We start from the raw sequence: 25,798 nt of genomic DNA on the forward strand, positions 1-25,798 counted from the left end.
GGGGAATCTCGAACTAGGGGACATTAAAGGCTGGCTACCCAACCCGAACCCGACAGGAGTTGACATCGGGTTCGGGTTGGGTTGCACTTCTGGGTCCGGCATTTGGGCTCAGGTCGGGCCGGGTCGGCCACGCTCTATCACAGCCTCAGGTAAGTGGCTGCAATGTTAATGTAATTTTTGGACTAGAAAGGTGGTTTTGTTACAGTTATTTTAAGCTTGTGCAGATCAGCAATAAAGTGAAAAATGGAAGGTAGGTTAATTGATGGTGGGGTGAGGCACGGGAAAAAATGGAAGGACTCGGCCAGGTGGGGTTTGGGGTCGGATGTGGTTCTGTTAGGCTTGGGTTGGGTTTCGTTTGCAGACCCGAGCCGGCCTTTTGGGGGCCATAGTTACAGAATAAGGGGACACTCATTTAAAACTGAGATGAGAAGGCATTTCTTCTCTGTGAGTAGTGAATGTCTGGAATTCTCTACCTCAGAGTTGTGAAGGCTAGATCACTGAAAGTATTTAAAGAGGAGGTAGATAGATTTTTGAAATATCGGGGAGTTGAGGTCTGGGGCAGATCAGCCATAATCTTATTGAATGGTGGGGCAAACTTGTGGGGCCGAATGGCCTACTCCTGCTCCTATTTATGTTTCCCCATTTTTGCTTCCCAAGTGCGAACTTTTATGCTTGAATAGTAGAACAGCCTTGAGGGGCTGATTGGCCTATTCCTGTCCCTATGTTCCAAACAAGGTGAGCGTCTTTGGGGAATATTGCATGACACAAGGGGACTGAGAATTAATGCAACTCTTGGCACTGAAGAATTTAATTAGTGTCATAAATGTTGAATAATAATGAGCGCTAATTTTATGGCACCACGATAATTACTGCATATATTTTGGATAAAAAAGTTTAATCAAGCAGTGTCGCGGATTATTAATTTAATACAAGTGAATAGGGGAAACAGGCAGGTCTGCGCTAGCAGCATTATCTGCAAGTACCCTGTTGGTGTGGGCTGAAACAACGCGGCTGTCAATCATATGGCGCGCATGCGTAGAGGCGGGCGTTGTCCTGGAGACGAAGAGGAGCGGGGAGGTGGTGGGCCGCGAGTTAAAAGCTTAATATTCAGAAACATGCTATCCGGGAAGCCTTCTGTTTTTCTTCTAATGGTCAATGGGCAGATTGAGAGCGCAGATGTAAGTATTGCTTTTTTAAAAAAATAAGGTAAAAGAAAGTCGGGGCGTTCGGCGCGTGTTGCCCTCTGGGAGTTGTAGTTCTTTGTCTGACGTTTTCATTGGATGCGGGTCGGCAATGGAAGTCGAGGGACTATAGGTCCCAGAATGCCGCGCGACCAGGGCCTGGTGGGGCCATCCCCAAGGCAACCAACCCGCTGTTTGCAAGTCTTTTGTGGCTAATTTGCATTGAGTGTCCTTTATTAATTAAAATTCAAAGACCGCGTCAGTTACTTTGTAAACAGTAAACGTGTTTTGTAATCATAAATGCAGCACAGAGATCAAAACTTTACCCCTGGAGTAAGTGAGAAGCAGAATCATTAAAAGTTTGGACTATTTGGAATTGTGCTCTGTTTGCCAGATCACACATACACAATAGTTCTCTCCCTTTTAGATTTTTTTGTTGTTCTTGGAATAGTTTCTTACTCTGGCATTTCAAGTACATTATCATCATAAACAGATAATTTGGTCATTTATTTGAGTCCCATTCACTCACTGCCCCCCTGCTCGTTGACCCATATTGGCTCCTGGTTAAGCAACGCCTCCATTTCTAAAATGCTCATTTTCCTTTTCAAATCCCTCCTAGCCTCACCCCTTCCTACCTCTGCAATCTCCTCCAGCTCCACAGGGCTCCGAGATACCTGCGTTCCTCTAATTCCGGCCTCTTGAACATCTCCGATTTTAATCAATTCGTCACTGTGGCTGTGCCTTCAGCTGCCTAACCTAAACTGTAAGCTCTGGAATTCCCTCCCTAAACCTTTTCTCTCTCGCTTTGCTCCTTTCGGACACTCCCTTTTAAGTCAGCTTTTTGTCATCTGCTCTAATTTTGCTTTATAATACACCTGTGAAGAGCCTTGGGACATTTTGTTACATTAAAGGTGCTACATAAATACAAGTAGTTTGTTGGACTTTACTGTGTGAAAATTGGCTGCCACGTTTCACACTACGCTTCTCTCCCTCTCTGTCACATACACTCAGTTGTCTTTCTCACTTCCTCAACTTTCTGTATTGTATATTCAATGGTATATGTTTTGTGTCTGTGCTGCAGATGGTGGAGATTCATTTTATGGTGAATTGTGTACTTAATCTGGATTCAACCTGTACTGAACACTTGTCCAACAGTCAATTAGTTTCCCTACATTTCAACAGTAATTACACTTAAAGTATCTGTTATAATAATAATACTTGGATTTTGTCCGAACTGTTTTGATTGGTCAGTTTAAGGGGCGTGTCTGTTGGTGAGCAGTGCATGGAGCACGCGGAGGGCTGGAGCGCGTAACGCACATGCGGCTGTTGATGATTTTGTGGGGGGGGGGGGGGGGTGCGGTACTGGTGGAGAACAAAATTGGAAGGTAAGGGGAGCCTAACAAGAAAGTGACTCTGGCTGGAGAGAGTGTTTTCATGAGGGATGGCAAGAACGGGATGGGGATGGCATGGGAGGCATGGATGTGATAATGGAATTGGTTAAGTGTGGCAAAATAGCAGGGACAATTATTTGATGCAACTTATTATTCAAAAGCTATTCTTTGTGCTAAACTAAAAATGAAGATTCACTAGATTTGAATAAAGAAGTTTTAGAAAAGCAGTCAGGTGATTTAAAAAGAATTCTACAGACAAAGATGATAACACTCTGTACCCTCCAGAGTTTCTGCACAGTCTAACTCCAATGGGCATGCCACCACACAAACCTGGACTCAAGAAAGGAGCAGTTACAATGTTGCTATGAAACTTGAATCTTTAAACAAGGACTTTGTCATGGAGCAAGATTGATAGTTAGGAAGCTGTTTTCTTCAATGATAAATACAGGAATTATAACAGGCAGATTTCAAGGAAATTGAGCCCATCAGATGTAAACCTGTCTTTTCATCTCAGGAGAAAATAGTTCCCAATTATAGTCATAGAATATGACAATCTAAACAAGTCACAAGGTCAGACTGTTGACAAAATTTGTATTTATATTCCTCGGCCTGTTTTTCCACATGTACAGCTTTATGTAGCTTTTTCCAGAGTGAGAAGTTTTGATTATGTTAAAAGTCTTTAGTGAAAGAATATCTCAAAATTTTGTGTTAAAAGTAACATTGCAATAAAGATTAATTGAAGTTGTGTAATTGACAATAGGAAAGTTCTGCAAATTTTTCTTTGTTCAATTGTAATTTGCATACATTTTCTTTTTCTAGTTTCCTGAGTTTGATGAGCTGTATTGCAAATACTCCTATGTATATGGACATGACTGGGCTCCAACAACAGTGAGTATTCAACTTCGTTTGTTTCAGATTAACGCAATAAGAAGCATTCCTCCTATAATAAATACATGATTGCAAGCTTAGTTGCTATGACTATCTGAATGATGTGTTTGTCCAGTGTGACACAACTATTCCCTGGATACCAAGACATTGTGGAATTACAGCTGCCTTGTAGCATTATTCTAGCATTACAGTAGCTAATTAAAATCATAAATCCAAATGAAATGTCACTTCAGTGATGGCATAAGTATAAGGTTTTCTGCCATAGCAATCCAATGCACTTCTGAATGATTGTGCTGTTTTTGTTAGTCATCCAAATATTTATCATGATATTTATTATGTATTTCTAAACCAAAGAAACTGCCTGAGGAGAATTTCTTTTGAGCTCCCAATAACCTACGTTCAGGCTGTTTTGTTCCTCTAACTTTGTTACTTGATTTAAATAAATTAATAAATTGTTAATGTGATGACTGCAAAGTAGTGTGCTTCTCTTTATGCAGAACAGATTTTCAACAATTTCTATACACCATATATACGAAATTTACTTTCGTATAAATCAAATTTTAGAAATGCAGTTTTGTAATAATTGAACAGTTTGGGACACCTTCATGACATTACAATGATGAGACTTGTCATGTAACTTGACTAATGAGGTAGCTTGATGCAGTGTAGACAAATTAACATTTGGAAAGGTCATAAATCTACATTGTGCAGTGCTGTCACTAGACTTTCAGTAAAGCGTAATGATGGGTATGTGAGATTTTCATACTATATCTGTTTGATCTGTGAGAAACAAGCAGTAGTAGTATAGATTTTTAACCTTTGAAACTTGGCTTGTGTGAAGAGAGAGCATTTTGAGTTGTATCAGTAACACCAAAATTTATGCCAATCTTCCCTTTTGGCAAGTTACACCGAACTTTCCTGAAAATCTTATTAGAATATGATTGAGACCTGGTGGCAGAAGATGAAACTTTAATTTTGCAAGTGAAAAATGCAGTTGGGTTTAGAAACATTTTGTACAATTTTTTGTGCGTCTACTGATGCAGATTGTATTTTCCCCATTCATAGAATCATAGAATGGCTGTGGCACAGTCTGAGGCCATTTGGCCCATTGTGTCTGTGCCATCTCTCTGCAAGAGCAACTCACCCAGCCCCACTCCCTGCAAATTTTTCTATTTAGATATTTATCCAATTCTCTTTTGAAGGCCTGAATTGAATCTGCCTCCACCACACTCTCAGGCAGTGCATTCCAGATCCTAACCGCTCGCTGCATAAAGAAGTTTTTCGTCATGTCGCCTCTGGTGCTTATGGCAATCACCTTAAATGAATGTTTGCTGGTTCTGGATTCTTCAGCTAACGGGAACGGTTTCTCCTTAACTACTCTGTCTAGACCCCTCATGATTTTGATCATCTCTATCAAATCTCCTCTTCTCCAAAGAGAACAGGCTCAGCTTCTCCAGCCTATCCATGTAACTGTGGTTCCAGGGATGAGGAACTTTTCTTGAGTCTTTTTTGCACCCTCTCTAATGCCTTAACATCCTTCCTAAAGTGTGGTGCCCAGATCTGGACACACTACTCTAGTTGAGGCCAAACCAGTGTTTTATACAGGTTTATCACAATTTCCTTGTTCTTGTACTCTTTGCCCCTGTTTTGTAAATCCCAGGATCCCGTCTCCTTTATTAACTGATTTCTCAGCCTACCCTGCAACCTTCAATGATTTTTGTACATATACCCCCAGGTCCCTCTGCTCCTATATCCGCTTTAGAATTGTACCCTTTGATTTATATTGCCTCTCTTCATTCTTCCTACCAAAATGTATTTCTTCACACTTTTCTTCATTAAAAATCATCCACCAATTTACTGCCCATTCCACCAGCCTGTCTGTGCCCTTTTGAAGTTTATTGCTTTCCTCCTCACAGTTCACAATACTTCCAACTTTTATCTCATCTGCAAATTTTGAAATTGTGCCCTGTACAGCCAAGTCCAAGTCATTAATATATAGCAAGAAAAGCAGGGGTCCTAGCACCGACCTTGGGAACCCCACTAATATACCTTCCTCCAGTCTGAAAAACAACTGTTCACCAGTACTCTCCGTCACTCAGCCAATTTCATATCCATGCTGCTACTGTCCCTTTTATTCCATGGCTCTAACTTTGTAGACAAGCCTGTTATGTGGCACTTTATCAGATGCCTTTTGGAAGTCCATGTACACCACGTGAACTGCATTACCCTCATCAACCCTCTCTGTAACCTCACCAAAAAGCTCAAGCAAGTTAGATAAACACTATTTGTTCTTAACAAATCCATAATGGCTTACCTTAATTAATACATATTTGTCCAAATGTCTGCTAATTTTGTCCCGAATTATCATTTCTAAAAGCTTTCCCACCACTGAGGTTAAATTGACTGGCCTGTAGTTGCTGGGCATGTCCTTACACCCTTTTCTTTGAACAAGGGTGTACTATTTGCAGTTCTCCAGTTCTCTGGCACTAGAGCATGGCTACCTGACCCGAACCAGACGACGTGTTGGGGTCAGGTCGCTCTTCCAGGTCCAGCGTTCGGGCTCGGGCAGGGTCGGACACACTTTTATCACCACCTCCAGTATGTGACTCCAATGTTAATGTACTTTTTGGACTTGAAAGGTTGCTTAGTTAGAGTTATTTTAAGCTTGTGCAGATAAGCAACAAAGTGAAAAACAGAAGGTAGGTTAACTGATGGTTGGGTCGGGTGCTGGATAAAATGGAAGGACTCGGGCCGGGTCAGATGTGATTCTGTTGGGCTCGGGTCGGGTTTCATTTGCAGACCTGAGCCGGCCTTGGTCAGGCACTACCCCTGTATCTAAGGAGGATTGGAAGATGATGGCCAGTGCCTCCACAATTGTCTCCCTTACCTCCCTCTGTATCCTTGGATGCATCTCATCAGGTTCTGGTGACTTGTCAACTTTAAGTGCAGCCAGCCTATCTAATACCTCTTCTTCATCAATTTTTAGCCCATCCAGTGTCTCAACTAATTCCTCCTTCCCCATGACTTGGGTAGCAGCATCTTCCTTACTGAAGACAGATGGAAAGTACTCATTTAGTACTTCAGACATGTCCCCTGACGCAATGCGCAAATCCCCTTTTAGGTCCCTAATTGGCCCTATTCCTCCTTTTGCTATTTATATGCTTATAGAAGACTTTTAGGTTCCCTTTTATGTTAGCTGCTAGTCTCCTCTCATACTGTATTTTTGCTTCACTTTTTTTTGCTTTTTCATTTCCACTCTGAATCTTCTGTATTCAGCCTGGTTCTCAATTGTATTATCCACCTGATATCTCTCATATGTACCCTTTTTTGGCTTCATCTTACTCTCTGACTGTCTCATCATCCAGGGAGCTCTGGATCTGTTTTCCCTACCTTTTACCCCTCGTGGAAATGTACGTTGAGTGTACCCAAGCTATATCAACTTTTAAAACTGCCCATTGTTCACTTACAGTTTTGTCTGCCAATCTGTGATTCCAATTTATTTGGGACAGATATTATTCTTCAACAAGAGAGAATGCAACCATCTTCCCTTGACATTCAATGGCATTACCATTGACCAAAACTGAACTGGATCAGCCATATAAATACTGTGGCTATAAGAGCAGGTCAGAGTAACTCACTTCCTGACTCCCCAATGCCTGTCTACCATCTACAAGGCACAAGTCAGGAGTGTGATGGAATACTCTCCACTTGCTTGAATGAGTGCAGCTCCAACACTCAAGAAACTAGACACCATCTAGGGCAAAGCAGCCCGCTTGATTGGCACCCCATCCACCACCTTCAACATTCACACCGTGCACCACCGCCACACAGTGGCAGCAGTTTGTACCATCTTCAAGATGCACTGCAGCAACTCACCAAGGCTCCTTTGACAGCACCTTCCAAACCCATGACCTCTACCACCTAGAAGGACATGGACAACCATTGCATGGAACACCACCATCTGCAAGTTTCCCTCCAGCCACACACCATTGCCGTTCCTACACTGTTGCTAGGTCAAATCCTCCTGCAACTCCCTTCCTAACAGCACTGTGGGTGTACCTACACTACATGGACTGCAGCAGTTCAAGAAAGGGGCTCACCACCGCCTCTCTGGCCTAGTCAGTGACACCCACAACCTATGAACGAATTTTAAAAAATGCATTCTCTCTCCTTTTTGAAGTTGCCCCCCCAATTAATTATTTTTACTCTGGATTGCTCCTTGCCCTTTCAGTGCATATCATTTCTTCCTTGTTGCTGTCTTGTGAAGTCTTCTTTTAATAATTCAGTGATTGTCTCGCGCACACACAGGGAGCTTTGAAGGGAACTATGGTATTACCAAAGTGTTATAATGAACAGAATTGGTATCTCTGCTTTCTGCCCCTCTGTCAATTAATCTTATTTATTGGTATCATCAATAACAATCAATGAAGACATTACCTACTACTTTTTAAATCATCAATCCTTTAGGTAGAAGCAGAAGAAAATAAAAATCTAGATTTTTTTTTTCAGAAAGTTGTTTAAAATTAAGAGCTCTTGTTCAAGTCAGGCTCAGTTTGAAAAGTAGTCATTGAATTATTCTTGAACACCAAATTTCAGGTTTCACTGCCTGCTTATTGTAAGTGAACTTGAATTTCACAGATAAATGATTTTATTTATAAATATTCTTTGAAACTATTTACTGTGTAAAGGAGTTGTGACAAATTAATGGAGTTGCGCCTATGTTACACTTCACTTGTCGATAGATACTTCAGATTAATTTGTTTGAAAATTAGTTTTTCCTCCAGTCATTTGCGCTTTCTAAAATTGCTTGACTAAATACTTTTATTCCTCTAGAATATGGTAATGTGATGACAGAATAATTGTTCTTCCAGTTTAAAGCTGTTACTACTTGAAAGATTTTCAGTCGTATTTAGAGGGCAAAATTTTAATTTTAATCAATTTCTCCTGCTAAAATCAGGACACGTTTGTGTTGATGCCTTTAGCTGTGTGCCTGCAATCATTCTTAACTTCTCCAACTTATCCTTCATGGCCAATTTGACCAGGAACCTGCTGTTGTGGATTCTTATGGTCTGTTTGCTCGACAGAATATAGTTTCTTGGTGGTGATCTGATCATGTGCTCCTGATGCAGAGTCTCACCTGCTGGGAGCACATATGGGGGGAACTGCAGAATTGGAACATTTGCCCTTACTAGTTTTGTTTGCATTTTGCATCAATGTTGAAACTTTTGTAGTGTCAATTTGGCAACTCCTCCAGGAAGCCTCACTCCAGTTTCAGGTCAAGCCCTGATTCTGGATTTGGGCTGTATTTACACTATGGTCTTAATGTTGGTATGAAATTAAACTGTTTTCTATCAATGCTACAGTTGTAGTGTGAATAGACTCTTTCCCCTAGTAAATAAATTAGTAATAGTTCTTGTGTATATTTATTGGCTTACAAGGTGGAGTTGTAGACTCTGTGATTAGATATCAGTGGGCTTTAATTGAATTTATATGATTTGTTTGTTTCTCATCAGCTTATGGTAGTGTCTCAACAACAGTTTAAGATGAAATCAGCTAGCTTTGCACAGACCAGAGATTTGACCTTGAATCTTTTGAAATGCATTGCTTAATAATATCTTGTAAGGCCTTGATTGAACCATTAGGAGAGCAGAGTTAAGTTTCACCACAGAAAATTATCTTTCCTTAGACTAAATATTCATTCACATGATTAAAAAAATAAGTTTAGAAGCATAATTTTATATCTGTGCTTTCATGATATTTTGAATTTTTAAATGATTTCCACATCTGTCGAAATACACTGCACTCTATCTTATTCCTCCAAGGGAATAGAGCAATTAAAAAAAGATTTCCTATCGGAGCTTGTTGAATGTCATGGATAAAATCTTGACAATCAATAAAACAAAAGTGGAAATTTATAGTAACATTTTGCATAGTAAACTTTTCTAGAAATAAAGTACCAGCAGTGCAGACCAGCAGCCATTCACTGTGTGTGCCTATGTAGGTCGGTAATTTCTGCATTCTTTTAAATCCATCAGTGGTTATTCTCTGAAGCCTCTTGTCAACTTTAATAATTTTTTTTTTCTCGCAAAAGATGTTGATAGCATATAAGCATTTAATTATTTTTACTTGGTGTGATTATTCCCAGAATCTGTTACAGCTATTGTCAAGAAAACCTGCTATGCCAAAAGGGGATTTTTTAAAAATTCATCGATTGGAAACCTAGATTAAACTTTTAATGAAACCGAGCTGGAATTTTAGTTAATTTTTTTTTAAAAAGCTGGCAGCCAAGATGGCCACCGCACTTTGAATTTGAACACCTTACACATTCCAAGGCCTCAAAGAGGAGACACATGTCTGATGAGCCTGTACACAAGACAATGGCTTGCTCTATTGAATGAACCAAAGGAGATTGCATTCATTAGCAGGACATTCAAAGCCATCGTTGCACATTAACCTTGAAAGGGCCCACCCTTCAGGGTGTAAATGTTAACGGCCTGAGGGACTGACATTCCTAAACTTGAATCTCATCAGAAGGTTCCAGACAATACACTGAGGCAGTCATGTGGCTGTCCATCTCTGTGAAAGCTGGGAGTTATCTTTGAACAAACGAGACAAGCCAGTGACTGATTCTGGGCAGAAGCCAGAAGATCTCTCTCTCTTTCTCTCTCCAGAAGGCCTGGTGGGGGCGTGTGAAGCCTAGCTGCTGGTTTTTGGATCCAAGACAAAGACACCAGGGGAAGAAAGCCACTTACAAACCTGCCTACAAGAGAAACCTGAACCAGATGGGCCAGCCACAAACTGCACATTAACCAGCCAAAGACTTCAAGAACACAACTTCAGCTAGAAGACAACAGAATCATCCAACCCCATATATTGTGCATTAATTTTTATTTGTTCTGGACTCTAATACAACCACAAATCTCCCCCTCATCACTCTGTAATCTATTTGTGTGTCTGTGATTCTCTTGTGAGTGCATGCATGAATGTGTTGCATAATTCTTTTTAAATCCAGTTTAGATTAAGTATAATAAAGTCACCTCTTTCTTGTTTAAACTCAAGAAAACCTGTCCGATTGTTTCTTCTACGATCACAACAAAGGTAAAACACTCACTGAAGTGGGAAGCATATCCACTGTTTAAAAAGAATAAACTCTTGCAGTCAAAGAAGAAGGAAGACAAGAGGGGAGCCTTGTGACCCCCTCCTCACCTGATCGTAACAGCTATGAATAGTTTTTTGCAAAAAATTACTAGTTATGACCATTTTCAAGGGATTATTTGCATGCACAACTAAAAGGCACTGATGCAACAGTTAATTCCAAAGTCATGCAGCCTGATGAGGTAATGAATCTAACAGTTGTTCCAGTTGGGACTTGCGTATTGCAAATTATTCCCATGTTTGACTGCTTTTTGAGGATATTTTAATGTAAAATAACATATGGAGACAAGTTTAAAGTTGAGCTATGACAATAATAGGTATTTCTAACTTGCAACTCCAAGAAGACAATCAAATTTGATTATTTCGAGGAAGTAAATAATGAAACAAGGTTTCTGTAGGTGAACTGGGGGACAGAGCAATTAAAAGCTCTTCCCCTTGCTCAGAACTCTGATGAAAGGTCACAGACATGAAATGTTAACTCTGCTTCTCTCTCCACAGATGATGTCTGACCTCCTGAGTATTTCCTGTTTTTATTTCAGATTTACAGCATTTGCAGTAGTTTACTTTTATCCTATATTCAGTTTTGGTCTCCTTTTTTAAGGAGGGATGTACTTACATAGGAGGCAGTTCAGGGAAGGTTCACTAGGTTGATTCCTGGGATGAAGGGGTTGTCTTATAAAGAAAGGTTGAGCAGGTTGGGCCTATACTCATTGGACTTCAGAAGAATGAGAGGTGATCTTATTGAAATATTTTAAGATTCTGCAGGGCCTTGACAGGGTAGATGTTGAGAGGATGTCTCCCCTCATGGGGAATCTAGAACTATGGGGCAAATGTGCAAAATAAAGGGTCGCCCATTTAAGATGAGGAGAAATTTCTTCTCTGAGGCTTGTGAATCTTTGGAATTCTCCATGCCGGAGAGCAGTGGCAGTTGAGTCATTGAGTATCTTCAAGGCTGAGACAGATGATTCTTGAACTATAATGGAGTCAAGGGTTACGGGAAACGGGCAGGAAAGTGGAGCTGAGGCCAAGATTAGATCAGCCATGATCTTATTGAATGGTGGAGCAGGCTCGAGGGACCTTGTGGTTTACTGCTACTCCTATTTCCTAGGTTCTTATCCAGATTTTCCATGATCAGATGAATTATGTTTGAAAATTTAAATAGAAAACCAGGCAAATGAGATCTTGATTTTAACTGAACACCATAACTATGGTACAAAAATATATCTAACTTTTGCAAAGTTTTGAAACATGGGGGTTTAAACAGGCAACATCTGTTAAAGGTTATTTCTAACAAATGTAGCCGATTTTAATCATTAGACTGCATTCATTAGAAATAATTTTGAAATGTACATTACAGTAAAAAATGCTCTCATTGTTGTATTCTTGCTATCTCACATTTGAGGGCAATAGCAAACCAGTAAAGGTTGCACATAATGTTGTTAAAAAGCAAAGGTCAACTATCCAGTTGTGAATTTGACAATCTCCAGTACTGTCTGTCTATTATTATAAAATGCAGTTCACTTAATACAGATGCATGTTGAGAAGATTGTTCTGGTATGTCTACAGTGTTGTACCATGGAGTTCCAAAAATACATTGTGGAAAGGTAGGATGTGAGTCCATCTCAACAGCCAGTTTTGAAATTCAAAAGTGCTTCCAAGTAGAGGCACCAGGCTTGGTAGCCAGTTATAGAATGGCAGCAGCTGAATAAGGCATGGGAAATGGAAAACTATCTGCAGGAAAAAGAGGGAAGAAAAAGCTTACTACTGCTTGTAATGGCAGTTGCTGTTTATTATTTGTGCTTTTTTCTTACATTTACTTTTAGGGTTTGGAGGAAGGGATATCCCAGATCACCTCTAAAAATAGGGATTGCAATCAGTACTTTGTGTGGAACTTCCCTATGGAGATCACATTTAAGAGCACCAACCCATTTGGCTGTAAGTTTGTTTTATTTTAATCCAGGAAATCTTTTAATTTTAGCAACCATGAAAATGTTACTTACACATTTCATGAAATAGTAATGACTTCAATAAGTGACACATTTATTTTACATGTTAATTGTCGTTTGAAGCCTGCTTGTCTGTCTTCTTTAAAGGGCCACAGATAGTAATAAGTGTGTATGGAGCTGATCTGTTTGGAAATGATGTGGTCCGAGGCTATGGCAGTGTTCACGTTCCCACAACCCCTGGAAGGTAAGACATAGTTTTTAAATTCATTTTATGGTTAGTATTAGAATAATTTTGAAAGCTTTGCAGACCCAGTGAGGAAATGTCTTGAATTTAATGTTAAGACATGTAATGAGGTCTGAAGTGCCACTTGATGGCATTTTTTGATGACGCTTTCCATCACTTACTGACAAATATGAGGCTGACCTGGGCAATATGTGTCAGTGTCATAGCTATACTGGAACAGTTTGGCAGGTAGAGCAGTTAGCTGTGGTGCACAGGTGTTCAGCAGATGTTGTCGAGACCCAAAGCCTTTGTTATGTCCAGTGCATTCACTTTTTTGTTGATGGAGAGCTTCTTTGTACATGAAATAAATTGCAAGTCATTTTAAAAGACTGCTAGAAGAAATGTGCCTATAATTAAATGTGACACAGGTGCAAATATAAACAGTAGCGTTCTTTGCTGGATGGGTTCCACTGCTTACTACCAGAACTAGGCGTTAAACCTCCTTTGTAACAAAACTTTGTATGAGATTAGTGTGTAACTTATTTGATAGTCATAGAATGATAGATAAATATTTATAAGTGCTACATCTTTACAGCACAAAAATGTGTTTTTAAAGAAATATTTCTAGGTGCATTAGTAATTTACTTTAGAAACTTGCTTTTTTGTAGGCATAAGAGAACCATTCCAATGTTTGTCCCAGAGTCTTCATCCAAACTGCAAAAACTTACAAGGTATTACACTTTTGGAAATCGCAATTTAGTCAGATTTAGTCAGAACTATAAAATGAGCTGTAAAAACATATTGTCTGATTACCTCAGAGTACATTATAAATATATTTTCAAATCTTAAACTGCCATATCTATTTAATCAATTTACCAGCATTATCTTTATTATCTGGTGGTAATTTCTACATTTCCAAAAATTTGAGGATTATTTAAAGTCATTATCTCCCCTCTTTACCCTGCTGAACCTACCTTGAACCAGTTCCAGAAGAATAACAAGAATCACCATACAGACTGCAATGATTCAAGAAGACCCACCACCACATTCTCAAGGGAATGAGTAGGAGAAAGAATCAGAGGGTGGCAGAGTTGATTTCTATGCCTCAAGAGCTATGTAACATTCCCATTTGATTTGTCCTATTTTATCTTAATGTTCCATCCAGTGGCATAATGTTGTTCCCCATCTCCCCGAACACGTTGCAGTCTTTAGTCAGCTTGATTTATGGCAGCTAGTTCAGTACTACGCATAATTTCTGATTTTTTTTTTTGTATCTCACAAAAGTGATGCATTTGAGTCATTTAAAATGTTAAATTAGGAAATGGGTTGCTGATCGCAAACTCTAACAAACATGAGGAATGTAGACCCAATATCAGGGTAGTTAATTTTAGATTCATTTGTAAATTAGGGGAAAGAAAATGTGTTGGTATAATAGGATAACAGCGTCTACGAACTCAGCAAAGGGCTGAGGGTTGATGCAATATGGCCAATGCCTCAGAACAGAATTTTTTATCATACGCAATTTTGTGCTGTTACCAGTGAAGTTGCTTTGCTTTCATGTTTCATGTGCTCAAATGATGATTTGACAAACTGTGGGAAAAATTATGTAACACATGGATTCTTACCTATGCAAAGTTCTTAATGTGTTTCCATGGTTAAGAATATTGGGAGGCAGGGCAGAAAGAATTAACAAATGAGATTTTGCACTTAATGGAGTATACCTTTGCAAGTCCACAGCTGAGGTTTATTCCCCAGCCTTATGTTGCCTAGCTTTCATGGCTATCAGCTGGGAAAATTTTCAATTCATAAGAGGAGAAAATGTGCCAATCTCAGCTTGAAAATGGATTGTATGTTAGATTTTTACTTTTAATCAATGCATATTGGTAGGAGTTGACTGCTTTGAAGGTCCCTGCAGTCAAATTAAGTAGGGGACATGATTTGGAGCAGCATGATCAATCTAGTAAATGCTTCCTGCTAAAGGTTCTGGAGGCAGTTTGAATGGATCTGAGTGATAACGAATCAGTTACTTCTCATTTTAGGATAAAGTCAGAAGTTCACAGATTGCCCCTGTGTGTCTTAATTTAATTATGTAAACAGTTACCTACATAAATTTTGAGTCCTAGCTTTTTCAACGAATGGAACACTAGGGGTTTGAACATAACTTGCATTAATATTCCTTTTAAAACCCAGTTTTCAAATTCTCTTGTCTCCTGATATTAATTGATTTCTTGCAGAAATACAGGTCATCCTCTGGCACCTTGCCCAATTCCTTTGGAGTTTGATAGTGAATGCTGCTGAGCTATTTCACTGCAGACTGCATCACATCGGTGGTTAGATTCTCAATTCACAGCCCAGGTGTAAAACGGGCATTGCGAATCAGCAGGCTCTTGTAGAAACTGCCGCCTGAAATAAAAATTGGGTGATTTCTATGACGGGTGACAGGTCCACAATGCCTCTGCAGGAGTCACTGGTCCTGAGAAGGAACCCTGATAGAGGCCCTCCCCTAGCCGAGAGTACTGAGGAAAAATCCAGTGCTCTGCCACTTTCTGGCTGAGCTACCTCCACGCTAGATTCGGTAGCTCAGTTATGTAATGAATAAGCTTGGTGAGTTGTCAGGACAGGAGTAGGAATTTCTTAAAGAGATTATGACTGCACTCAACTATTTTGTTTTGTTTAGCTGGCTCATGGGAAGGCGTCCAGAATTCACAGATCCTAAAGTGGTTGCACGAGGAGAAGGAAGAGAAGGTCTGTGCCTGTGAAGGTTATTTTCCAGTTTACTTGCTGTTGCTATGCTGGACAGGGGATGTTAGCTTTGTGATCAAATCACATATGTTACAAACACTGGGAAAACTGCTGCCTTTATAGAAATTAAATGGTATGTCATCAGATATTACAGTAACAGTTTTCAACTAACCTCCCCACTGGAGTAAGGGCACAGTTTACTACTTCGCCTTGATGTGTGCTTTCATGGTTAAGAATTAGGCTACAGAAAATGATCAAATAGTTTTTTTTTACTTGTTTGGAATTTAATTAACTGGCATGTTGTATGATCCAGCATAAGTATGACTGGATTTCCTCTGCATGGTGTTTTTCCCATTTTGGGCCTTTTAAAAAAAAAATTATAGATCTGTTTCTTCAAGGATTTTACGTAGAGTTGACTGCTTAGAGGCATTAATTAGCTGAGAGTTACCTGAGGAAAAGATACAACAATTATATCAGATGGTGATATTGCCAGAATTACTTTTAGTTCTTCTAACTCACTCTGCCTACCCTACCTCCCTTAAATAGCAGAGATGTCAAAATACAGATCTTTCTCTACATTATCCTAGTGTGACCAACATCATATTGCTACCAAAAAATGAACTTGTAATCAGAGAATGTTACATATAAAACATTCCTAGTATTTGACCTAATGTATTCTGTTAAATGTTTTGAACTTTGATGGAAACAAATGGATTATTCTCATTGTTTTTTCTTTTGCATGTTTAGTTACAAGGGTTCTGTCACAAGGCTATGTTACCGTCTCTTTCAACATTGTCACCAAGGACTTGAAGAAACTTGGATATGATTCAACCCCTACTAATAATCAGCCATCAGACAATACAGGATTCTAAGTGGAATCCCAGCCTGAACAGAACATGGAACAAAAGTTGAAAATACTGATTAGTCGGTACTATTCTGGATATAGATGAGCTGTATTTATAACATACATGTTTGTGGTCCAAGATTCACAGCTCTGCCGTAGCTATTATCAGACTCAGAGTCACGCCTAGAAATGGAAAGCACCTATTGCTACCCAACATCTAGTTAAATGAGTATGATCCCTGAATGGCACTTTATATAACATTAACACCTGTGTTCTGTCTGAAAAGTATTTAAAGTGTGAATCATTATGAATGAATTCACAATACAAATCCGTTTCCAAAGGTTATTGTACCACAAAATATACCGCTGTATGACTTAACTGTCCCTGAGCCTGCTGGCATTTGCCTTCCTGTGTTATGGCTTATACACATAGGTATGTCCAAGGGTAAACATTTTGTAGCTCACGCTTTACTGCTTCACAGGGAGCAAGAGAAAGATTGTCCACTAACCCTCTTAATTCTGCACTTTGAGGTACCAAAGTTATCTTGAATGAAAAGCTAACCTCTTTGTAAACTGTATCTGATCTCACAATCGTTACAGCGTAGGAGACGACCATACTGCCCATCATGTTTGCACCGTCTCTCCGAATGAGCATTTCAGCTAGTGCCACTCCCCTACAACCCTACATATTGTTCCTTTTCATATAACAGTCCAATTCCCTTTTGAATTGAACCTGCCTCCACCACACATTCAGGCAATGCATTCCAGACCTTAGCCACACGCTGCATGGAAAAGTTTTTCAAGTCACTTTTGCTTCTATTACTTAAAATCTCCTTTCTAAAATGCAGATCCCAGAACTGGACACAATACTCCAGCTGAGGCCAAACTAGTGTCTTATACAAGTTCAACATAACTTCCTGGAGCTTGTACTCTATGCTCCTGCAAATAAAGCCCAGGATACTGTGTGTTTTATTAACTGCTCTCTCAACTTATCCTGCACCCCCTTTAGAATTGTATATTTTATATTGTCTGTCCATGTTCTTCCTACCAAAAATGAATCACTTCATCTGCCACTGGTCTGCCTACTTCACCAAACTGTTTATGTCCTTTTGAAGTTCTACACTATACTCTTCACAGTTCACAATGCTTCCAAGTGTCATATCATCTGGAAACTTTGAAATTTTGCCCTGTGCATCAAGGTCTAGATCATTAACATACATCAGGAAAAGCAAGGGTACCAACGCTGACCCCTGGAGAACTCCACTATAAACCTTCCTCCAGCCCACAAAACATCCATTAACCACTACTCTTTGTTTCCCGTCACTTAACTTTTTCACATGTTTGTTGTGCGGTACTGTATCAAATGCCTTTGGGAAGTCCATCGACACCAACTACATTGCCCTCATCAACCTTCTGTGTTACCTCTTCAAAAAAAACTCCAAGTTAGTTAAACATGATTTTCCATTAAGAAATCCATGCTGGCTTTCTTTAATTAACTTGCATTTGTACATGTGCCTATTAATTTTGTCCCAAATTATTCTTTCTAGAATTTTCCCCATCACCAAAGCTAAACTGAGTGGCCTGTAGTTGCTAGACTTATCTTTACATCCTTTTTTGAACAAGATATAAACATTTGCAATTCTCCAATCCTTTGGCACTAGCCCCAAGTCTAAGTAAGACTGAAAGATTATGGCCAGTGCCCCTGCAATTTCCACTCTCACTGCCCTCAGTATCCTTGAATGCATCTCATCCGGTACTGGTGCCTTATCCATTTTAAGTACAGACAGCCTGTCCAATGCCTCCTCATCAATTTTAAACCCTTCCAGTGTCTGAATTACCTCCTCTTTCTTACTAAAGACAGCCACAAAGTTTTCATTTAATACCTCAGCTATCCCCCTTGCATAAATCCCCTTTTTGCTCCCTAAATCGACCCCCACTCCTCATTTTTACCATCCTTTTACATGTCTATAGAAAACTTTACAATTCCCTTTTATGTTAACTGCCAGTCTCTTTTCATAGTCTTTGTTTCTTGTTTGCTTTTTCACTTCTCCTCTGACACTTCTATATTCAGCCTGGGTCTCAATAGTATTTTCTACCTGGCATCTGTCGTAAGCACATTTTTTCTTCTTTACCTTAATTTCTATCTCTTTTGTCATCCAGGGAGCTCTCGATTTGTTTGTCCTATTTTTCCCCTTTGAGGGAACATTCCTTGACTGTTCCCGAACTATCTCTTTGTTGTTCAGCTACCATTTTTCCTGCCAACCTTTGACTCCAATTTATTTGTCCCAGATCCATTCTTACCCCATTGAAGTTGGATTTCCCCAAGTTAATTGTTCTTACTCTGGATTGTTCTTTGTCCTTTTTCACAGTCAGCCTAAACGTTAGGATACAATGATCACTGTCCCCTAAACGTTCCCCAACTTAAAGGCCGGCTCGGGTCTGCAAACAAAACCCAACGCAAGCCCGACAGAGTCACATCTGACCTGGCCCGAGTCCTTCCACTTTTTCCTGTGCCCGACCCAACCATCAGTTAACCTACCTTCCATTTTTCACTTTGTTGCTGATCTGCACAAGCTTAAAATAACAAAACCACCTTCCTAGTCCAAAAATTACATTAATATTGGAGCCACTTACCTGAGGTTGTGATAGAGCATGTTTGATTCGGCCCAAGCAGAGCCCGAATGCCAGACCTGGAAGTGCAACCCGAACCCGACACGTTGTCGGGTAACCGGCCTTTAACCCTACTGAAACTTGGCTCACCTCATTCCCAAGAACCAGGTCTAGCAGTGAATACGAATAGCATTATATACATTAAAAAAATCTCCTCCAGACCCTTTAGGTAAAGTTGCCAAAATGTCCTGTCTGAAACATTTCAAAATAAAAAGAGGTAAGGGTTGTAAGTGCACAGGTGTGGAACACTTCAACCTTGGACTTACCCACATCAGATGCAGAATAAAGCCCATGTTCTAACACCATGCCTCAGTTACTTCTCTGACAAGCGTTAACCGTGGCTTGATGGTAGCGTTCTTGCCTATGACTCTATATTTTCACCTCTTGGGTAGCATAAAGCCATCCATCCCATATCAAACATTTTCAATAGGCAAAAAGGACTCCACAACTTGACTGGATGAAGTACTTAATCAGCATGGTCAAATGTCTAAAATACATTCACTCATTGAGTGTGTTTAGTTGATATTTGGTATAACAAAATGCATTTGAAATAGCTACATTTCAATTCAATCCAAAACTGATGGTATAAAAATTTACAATTCAAGACAATTTCAGAAGGATCTGAACTGAATTGTTAAGGGTTACCCAGTAACTATAGTTATGATACACATTTTTCTTGGTAAATCTTGTGTATTTTAATGTAAGTACTTCACTACTTTAAAAAAAAAACACTTTTTATCCATGTGTGTTTGTCATTATTAGAACAATTCTCAGATTTCACACAGTTGTCAGTGATGACACCCCGTGACCATCTAAGATTTGAGGGAGAAGAAATTGAGGCTTTCAGCACAGACAGGCACTATTCATCAGTCTTCATTTAGGCAATGGAGATAAATTCTCTCCAACAGAGCCACTGCCTGTCTACCTTTTATAAGGACTCTAATGCTGAGCGAGATATCATTGCAGTTCTCCAAATACACAGTTGCCAAAGTGCCATGAACAACAGCAAATCAACGTGTCCCAGTCTAGAGTACACTGATGATCTCGGTAACGCAATCAGAGTCATTTACAGCACAGAAGGAGGCCATTCAACACTGAGTCTACGCTGGCTCTCCATGGAGACAACCAGTCAGTCTCACCCCCGCTCAATCCCTGTACCCCTGCAAGTCTATTTGCTTCAAGTGGTCATCCAACTTCCTCTCGGAAGTCGATTGTCCCCACTTCCACCACCCTAGTGGGCAGCAAGTTCCAGGACATTACCACTCATGGCATTAAAAAGTTCTCCCTCACATTTCCCCTGCATCTCTTGCTCAAAACCTTCAATCTGTGTCCCCCAGTCCTCATACCATTAGTTAGTGGGAACAGTTTTCCTTGTCTAACTTATCTAGCTCTGTCATAATCTGGATGATGATATAATGTGGCAAAGTGGGCTAGGGAAGTATAAGAGATGACACTAAGTTAGCAGGCACAGTAGTTGTGTGGATGGGACGTAATGATCAAGGAAAAAGCCAATGTCCAGCTTTGGGAACCATAGGTCAGTCAACTGTTCCTCTCAAGCATGCTACATGTCATATCTAACATTACTCATCTACTGCATCCGAAAATATTTTCTGAAAGAAATATAATTTGCATTTGAATAAATCAATATGAACTGCTTAGATGATCTCCCTAAGGAGTATGTACCATAGCTTGATCACTCACTGAAATATGGCTTCCACAGCCTAGTTATGAACTTACCCCCCTTCAAGTGCAGGCCTTGTCCAGAACAGTAGAATCTGAGGCCAAGGTGAAATAGCTGGCCACAGTCTAGAATGTCAGAATTATTTAAATGCCATTCTAACAACAACAAAATGCAGAAACAGCACTCCACATGGAAACTATGGGACTCCCCAGCACCTGGGCCTTACCCACCACTTACCATAGTGCCAGGCACCATTCCCTCGTGTCCCACGTGGCTGCCTCCTGCTATCCAGTCAAAGATTCCTATCATCAGCTAATAGTCTGGGCCTCAGGCTGCAGAGATTCAGATGGTTTCTCAGCCAATCCCACTCTCAGGTAAAATCGAACCCATAATTTTTATGAAAATATTTCAGAATACCCTTTTTCTATTAAGCACATGAAGTAAGAGTATGTTGAAAAGCACAATACCACAGTTGTACATGATACAATAAAAATGATATAGAACAAAACCTACCAAGATTAAAAGAAGTTCCAAATACATTTTCATGGCATTGGTCAGACACACTTGAGGAGCTCTACAAATGTGTCACTGTACAGCTTTTATTACTTTGCAATTAATTTGGATATGATCATATGAAACAGTGCCCATCACCAAACTTGTGTATTTTAACTTCATGAATAACTTTGAGATTGACTTGCAAAGCGAGATCAGGGCAGAATTATCTATTATACATAATAAAGCTAAGGAAAAATTGCAATAAAAAAAAACTGGCTTGATTGAATGACAAATGATTTCCAGATACAATTCAATCAGAATTATTAAAAGTATCAATGACAAGAGTTTCAGTGACCAGTGCTCTCTTTACATAGTACTTACAGCACAGAAACATACTATTTGGCTCAACAGGTTCACAGCAACGTTTATGCTCCACAGGAGCCTCCGCCCACTTTTCTTTGCCTAATCCCTTCAACATATCCTTCTGTTCCTTTCTCCCTCATGTTTAGCTTTCCCATAAATGCATCTATACTAGTCATCTCATCTATTCTTTGTGGCAGCAAGTTTGACATTCTAATCTCTCATTTGGTAAAATTGTTTTTCTTGAATTACCTATTGGAGTGATTAGTGACTTATATTTATGGCCCCTAGTTCTGGTCTCCCCCACAAGTGGAAACATCTCTATGTCTTCTACCCTTCCATAACCTTAAAGACCTCTATCAGGTCTCCCCTCAGTCTTTTTTCTCAAGCTTACCTGATGGGTATGAGCTCTCAGTTATCATCCTAGCAAATAAATTTTTGCACCTTCAATACCTCTTTATCCTTTATTTAATGGAGACCAGCAAGTTCAAAGTATGGTCTTACCAAGGTGCTGTACAAGTTTAATATAACAGCTGTTTTTCAATTCTATCCCTCTAGAAGTGCTCGGTTTTATTAAAAAATTGATTCTTTTATCTGCATCGCTACCTTTAGTGATTTGTCTACCTGTACCTTCAGATTCTTTGCTCTGTCCTATTAAGATACTTACTTTCCAAGGAGTATGTGACCTCCTTACTCTTCCTACCAAAATGTACCACCTCTCACTTATCTATATTGAAGTTCATTTGGCAATTACATACCCATTCTGCAAGTCTATTAATGTCTTCCTGTATTTTATCAGTCTTCCTCTGTATTGACTATACCCCCAATTTGATGTTGTCCACTAATTGACATTATACTTCCCACCTTTTGTCAGTCCGAGTAACTGCCTTTTAACGCCTATGCTACTTTGTTTCATAGCCAACTTGCTATTCATTCTGCTATTTGTCCCAACTCCAAATGTAGTAATCTAATCAAAGGCCTTTTGAAAATACAAACATATTACATCAACTGCATTACCCTCATCAACACTACTGCTTCAAAAGAATTAAATAAGGTTAGTCAAGTATGACCTCTCCTTTGAAATCCGTACTACTGGATATATTTTCAGTATCTAATTTCCTATTAAATGTTTGAGCAATGATGCTATTTTTTCTACCACCGGCATTAAACTAATTGGTCTATACTTCCCCTGTCTAGTTTTATCTCCCTTTTTAAACATAGAAATCATATTAGCTTATTGGGTACACCAGTCCTCTGGTACTATTCTGTTTTCTAATGAATTTTTATATATTTATTAGTGCTTCTACTCTCTCTTCCCTAACTTATTTTAATATAGTCTGAAAGAGCCCCAGTCTCCAGCGTGGAAAGATCTGTCCAACTGCTTTGCTTCCACTTAAGTGTCAAGCCAATGATGACAGGTGCACGAATTACAGAATAGATGGAAACAAACAGAAGTTTCTGCTGCGACTGCTTTGAATTTGGATGACTGCATCGTTCACCCACAATAATTCAACAATGCAAGAAAAAACAACTGTACACCAACACATTCACATTAATGTTTTCCTAATCTGATGAGGCCACAATTCAGAACTGCTGCAATATCAAATACGCTGAATATTTGTTCAATTTTAAAAGTCCCTTTAACTTAAAATGTTATTACTTTTGTGCCAATGTTATTTTCCCTTGTTAAAATTTTTCATGTTCTGCAAAGCTGTGATTTATGGATACAAAAGTTAAAGATGTGACAAAAAAATTCACATTTTGAAACCCTACCATATACAGAGTATAGTGTTTCCTTGCTGAAACTTCAGATCATTTTACTCTTCCTTCATATTGAAAAGCCATTATTTCATGTGTCTTGGAAGATGGTTTCTAAGTAGAGGATTTTCGGAGGTAAACTGTTAGCCATTGGAGACTCAGCAATTTGAAGAATACTGTAGTGTGTATGATTCACTGCACAAGGAAATGTATTATTCACATGCCAAAATAAATGTACAATGCACCAGAATGGTTATATTGCACGAAAATCACAAACTATAAAAGTTTTTCACAGCAGTAAATTGGAGGCATAAGTAAAATATTTGCATAATGAAACAGATCCTATACTACAAATGTGCAGACATGGCAGTGAAATTTCCACCATGTATACACATTCAATTCCCAAAGTTTCTAACGTGAAATATACTGGAGTTTTTTTTATATCAGGATTGTGCATATAGCATAAATTCAAAAGTTTTGTATTTTATGTTGAAATCGTAATAGTTGAACTGTACAGTGGATGTTACAAGTCATAGAATTATGTAGCAATTTTTCCCCCTGCCCCCAAACCACAACAGATTTGTAAAAGCTGGGGTTTCTATGCTAACCTTCCAAAATACTATTATTTGATTAATGTACATGATTCTATTAATTACTTTCATCTAATTATTGATCCTATAAAAACAAATTTAAGATTCATCTGACAATTAAGTACATAAAGTTAGTACATTCTTTCAACAACTTGCATTACAAAAGGTACCAAGGCACTTCAGAACAGGAAAAGGAGTAGATCGATGCAGGTTCATCATAGAAGAGTTAGGAGAGTTAGGTTTTAAGAAGGCTTTTAAAAGCAGGGAAGTAATGTGTAAAGGTGGAAGTGTTTGAAGTAAAGTCTTTTGCCGCTTGTAATTCTATGGAGCAGAATTATTAATTTCTGATGTTTTTAAAAAGGATTTGAGCCCAGTTACACTCAGATTTTTATTTCATTAAACGTTTCCATTTTGAAAATTTTGGGTATTTCTAGAATGTTATTGGTCAGTGCTAATTTTAGCTTGCAGTGAAGATGAGTACAGTCTCATCAAAATATTGCACACCAATTTAACTATTACTATTTACAATTAACGCTAATCAGTTTTTCTGATGATTTAGCTGGAATTATAATAAAAGCAAAATACTGCGGATGCTGGAAATCTGAAACAAAAACAAGAAATGTTTTTCCGAAGAAGGGTCACTGACCCGAAACGTTAACTCTGCTTCTCTTTCCACAGATGCTGCCAGACCTGCTGAGTGATTCCAGCATTTCTTGTTTTTGTGTAGCTGGAATTATACTTGCCTCCTGATCTCTTACCTAGAATTACTTTTGTATTAAAAGTTTTAATTTTATTGAGAAATTTGTTTATCCAAAGCTTCTTCAGTTTTGTGCTATTTTGGTGGCTGCAATGGTGCAGCTCAAAATAATTGATTCGGCTCTCATTTATTATTTACATAATTATGTTTGTTTGCCCCACTCCTAATAAAGTTCTGTTCTAACTACAGAAAGGTCATCTGTGGATTGTATCAGATTAGAATTGAATGTTATTGAATGTGATATTCTGAATATTTTACTTGTTGACATTCAATGTCAGGGATTAATTTTACAGTTTTGTTTTCCTATAAATGCTACCTAAATTGATAGGTATCCTGATTGATGCAAAGCCATTCCTGACAGTTCACTTCACTATCTAGGGTGCTATTAAATTACGGTGACCAGGAAAATCCCTGAGTTTTATTATTTCAGTTGGGAAAAAATAGCTTAGGTCTTTGCATTAGTTTATAAACTGGCAATGGAATTCCATTGATCAGTGAAAATGATAAATGCCTGTGACACATTGATATTTTATTCCATGTTCTACAAAAGGAAAGAACTGCAGCTCATCAGATCCTTAGGATTTAGTTTAGTTTAGAGATACAGCACTGAAACAGGCCCTTCGGCCCACCGAGTCTGTGCTGACCATCAACCACCCATTTATACTAATCCTACACTAATCCCATATTCCTACCACATCCCCACATTTCCCTACCACCTACCTATACTAGGGGCAATTTACAATGGCCAATTAACCTATCAACCTGCAAGTCTTTGGCATGTGGGAGGAAACCCACGCAGACACAGGGAGAACTTGCAAACTCCACACAGGCAGCACCCAGAATTGAACCCGGGTCGCTGGAGCTGTGAGGATATACCATAATGCTTCACAATCAATTAATTACTTTAAGTGCAGTGTTGTTATGCATGTAGGAAAATAAATACATTTATCAAGTCCAATATCTGACACTTGCCACTTAATGCCCAACTGTCAATACTGCAATTATGTTTATGTATAATGCAGATTATATAGTTAATAAGTCATAATCAAGAACAGGAATGTGGGAATTGCAGAGAAATTAGTACCCTTTGCAGAGAAATTAGTACCCTTCAGCAATAT

At 39.0% G+C, this 25,798-nt stretch overlaps 1 protein-coding gene across 3 annotated transcripts; it reads left to right on the top strand.

Annotated features, from left to right (window-relative positions):
• Nucleotides 1-1,053: 1,053 nt before the first annotated feature.
• On the top strand, nucleotides 1,054-25,588 carry b9d1 (B9 protein domain 1). Of its 3 annotated transcripts, none has more exons than XM_068056497.1 (7): nucleotides 1,054-1,178; nucleotides 3,392-3,460; nucleotides 12,439-12,550; nucleotides 12,709-12,805; nucleotides 13,453-13,515; nucleotides 15,462-15,529; nucleotides 16,274-25,588. In XM_068056497.1, exons 1-7 carry the CDS (start codon nucleotides 1,116-1,118, stop codon nucleotides 16,396-16,398), a joined length of 597 nt encoding a protein of 198 aa, XP_067912598.1. In that variant the 5' UTR covers nucleotides 1,054-1,115; the 3' UTR covers nucleotides 16,399-25,588. The 3 variants fall into 3 exon arrangements, with proteins under 3 accessions (XP_067912598.1, XP_067912600.1, XP_067912599.1); XM_068056499.1 differs by having other exon boundaries at nucleotides 15,462-15,545; nucleotides 16,274-16,345; XM_068056498.1 differs by lacking the exon at nucleotides 1,054-1,178 and adding an exon at nucleotides 1,379-1,514.
• The last annotated feature ends 210 nt before the right edge of the window (nucleotides 25,589-25,798 follow it).

Source organism: Heterodontus francisci, chromosome 24 (assembly GCF_036365525.1).
Source record: "Heterodontus francisci isolate sHetFra1 chromosome 24, sHetFra1.hap1, whole genome shotgun sequence".
Taxonomy (NCBI): domain Eukaryota; kingdom Metazoa; phylum Chordata; class Chondrichthyes; order Heterodontiformes; family Heterodontidae; genus Heterodontus; species Heterodontus francisci.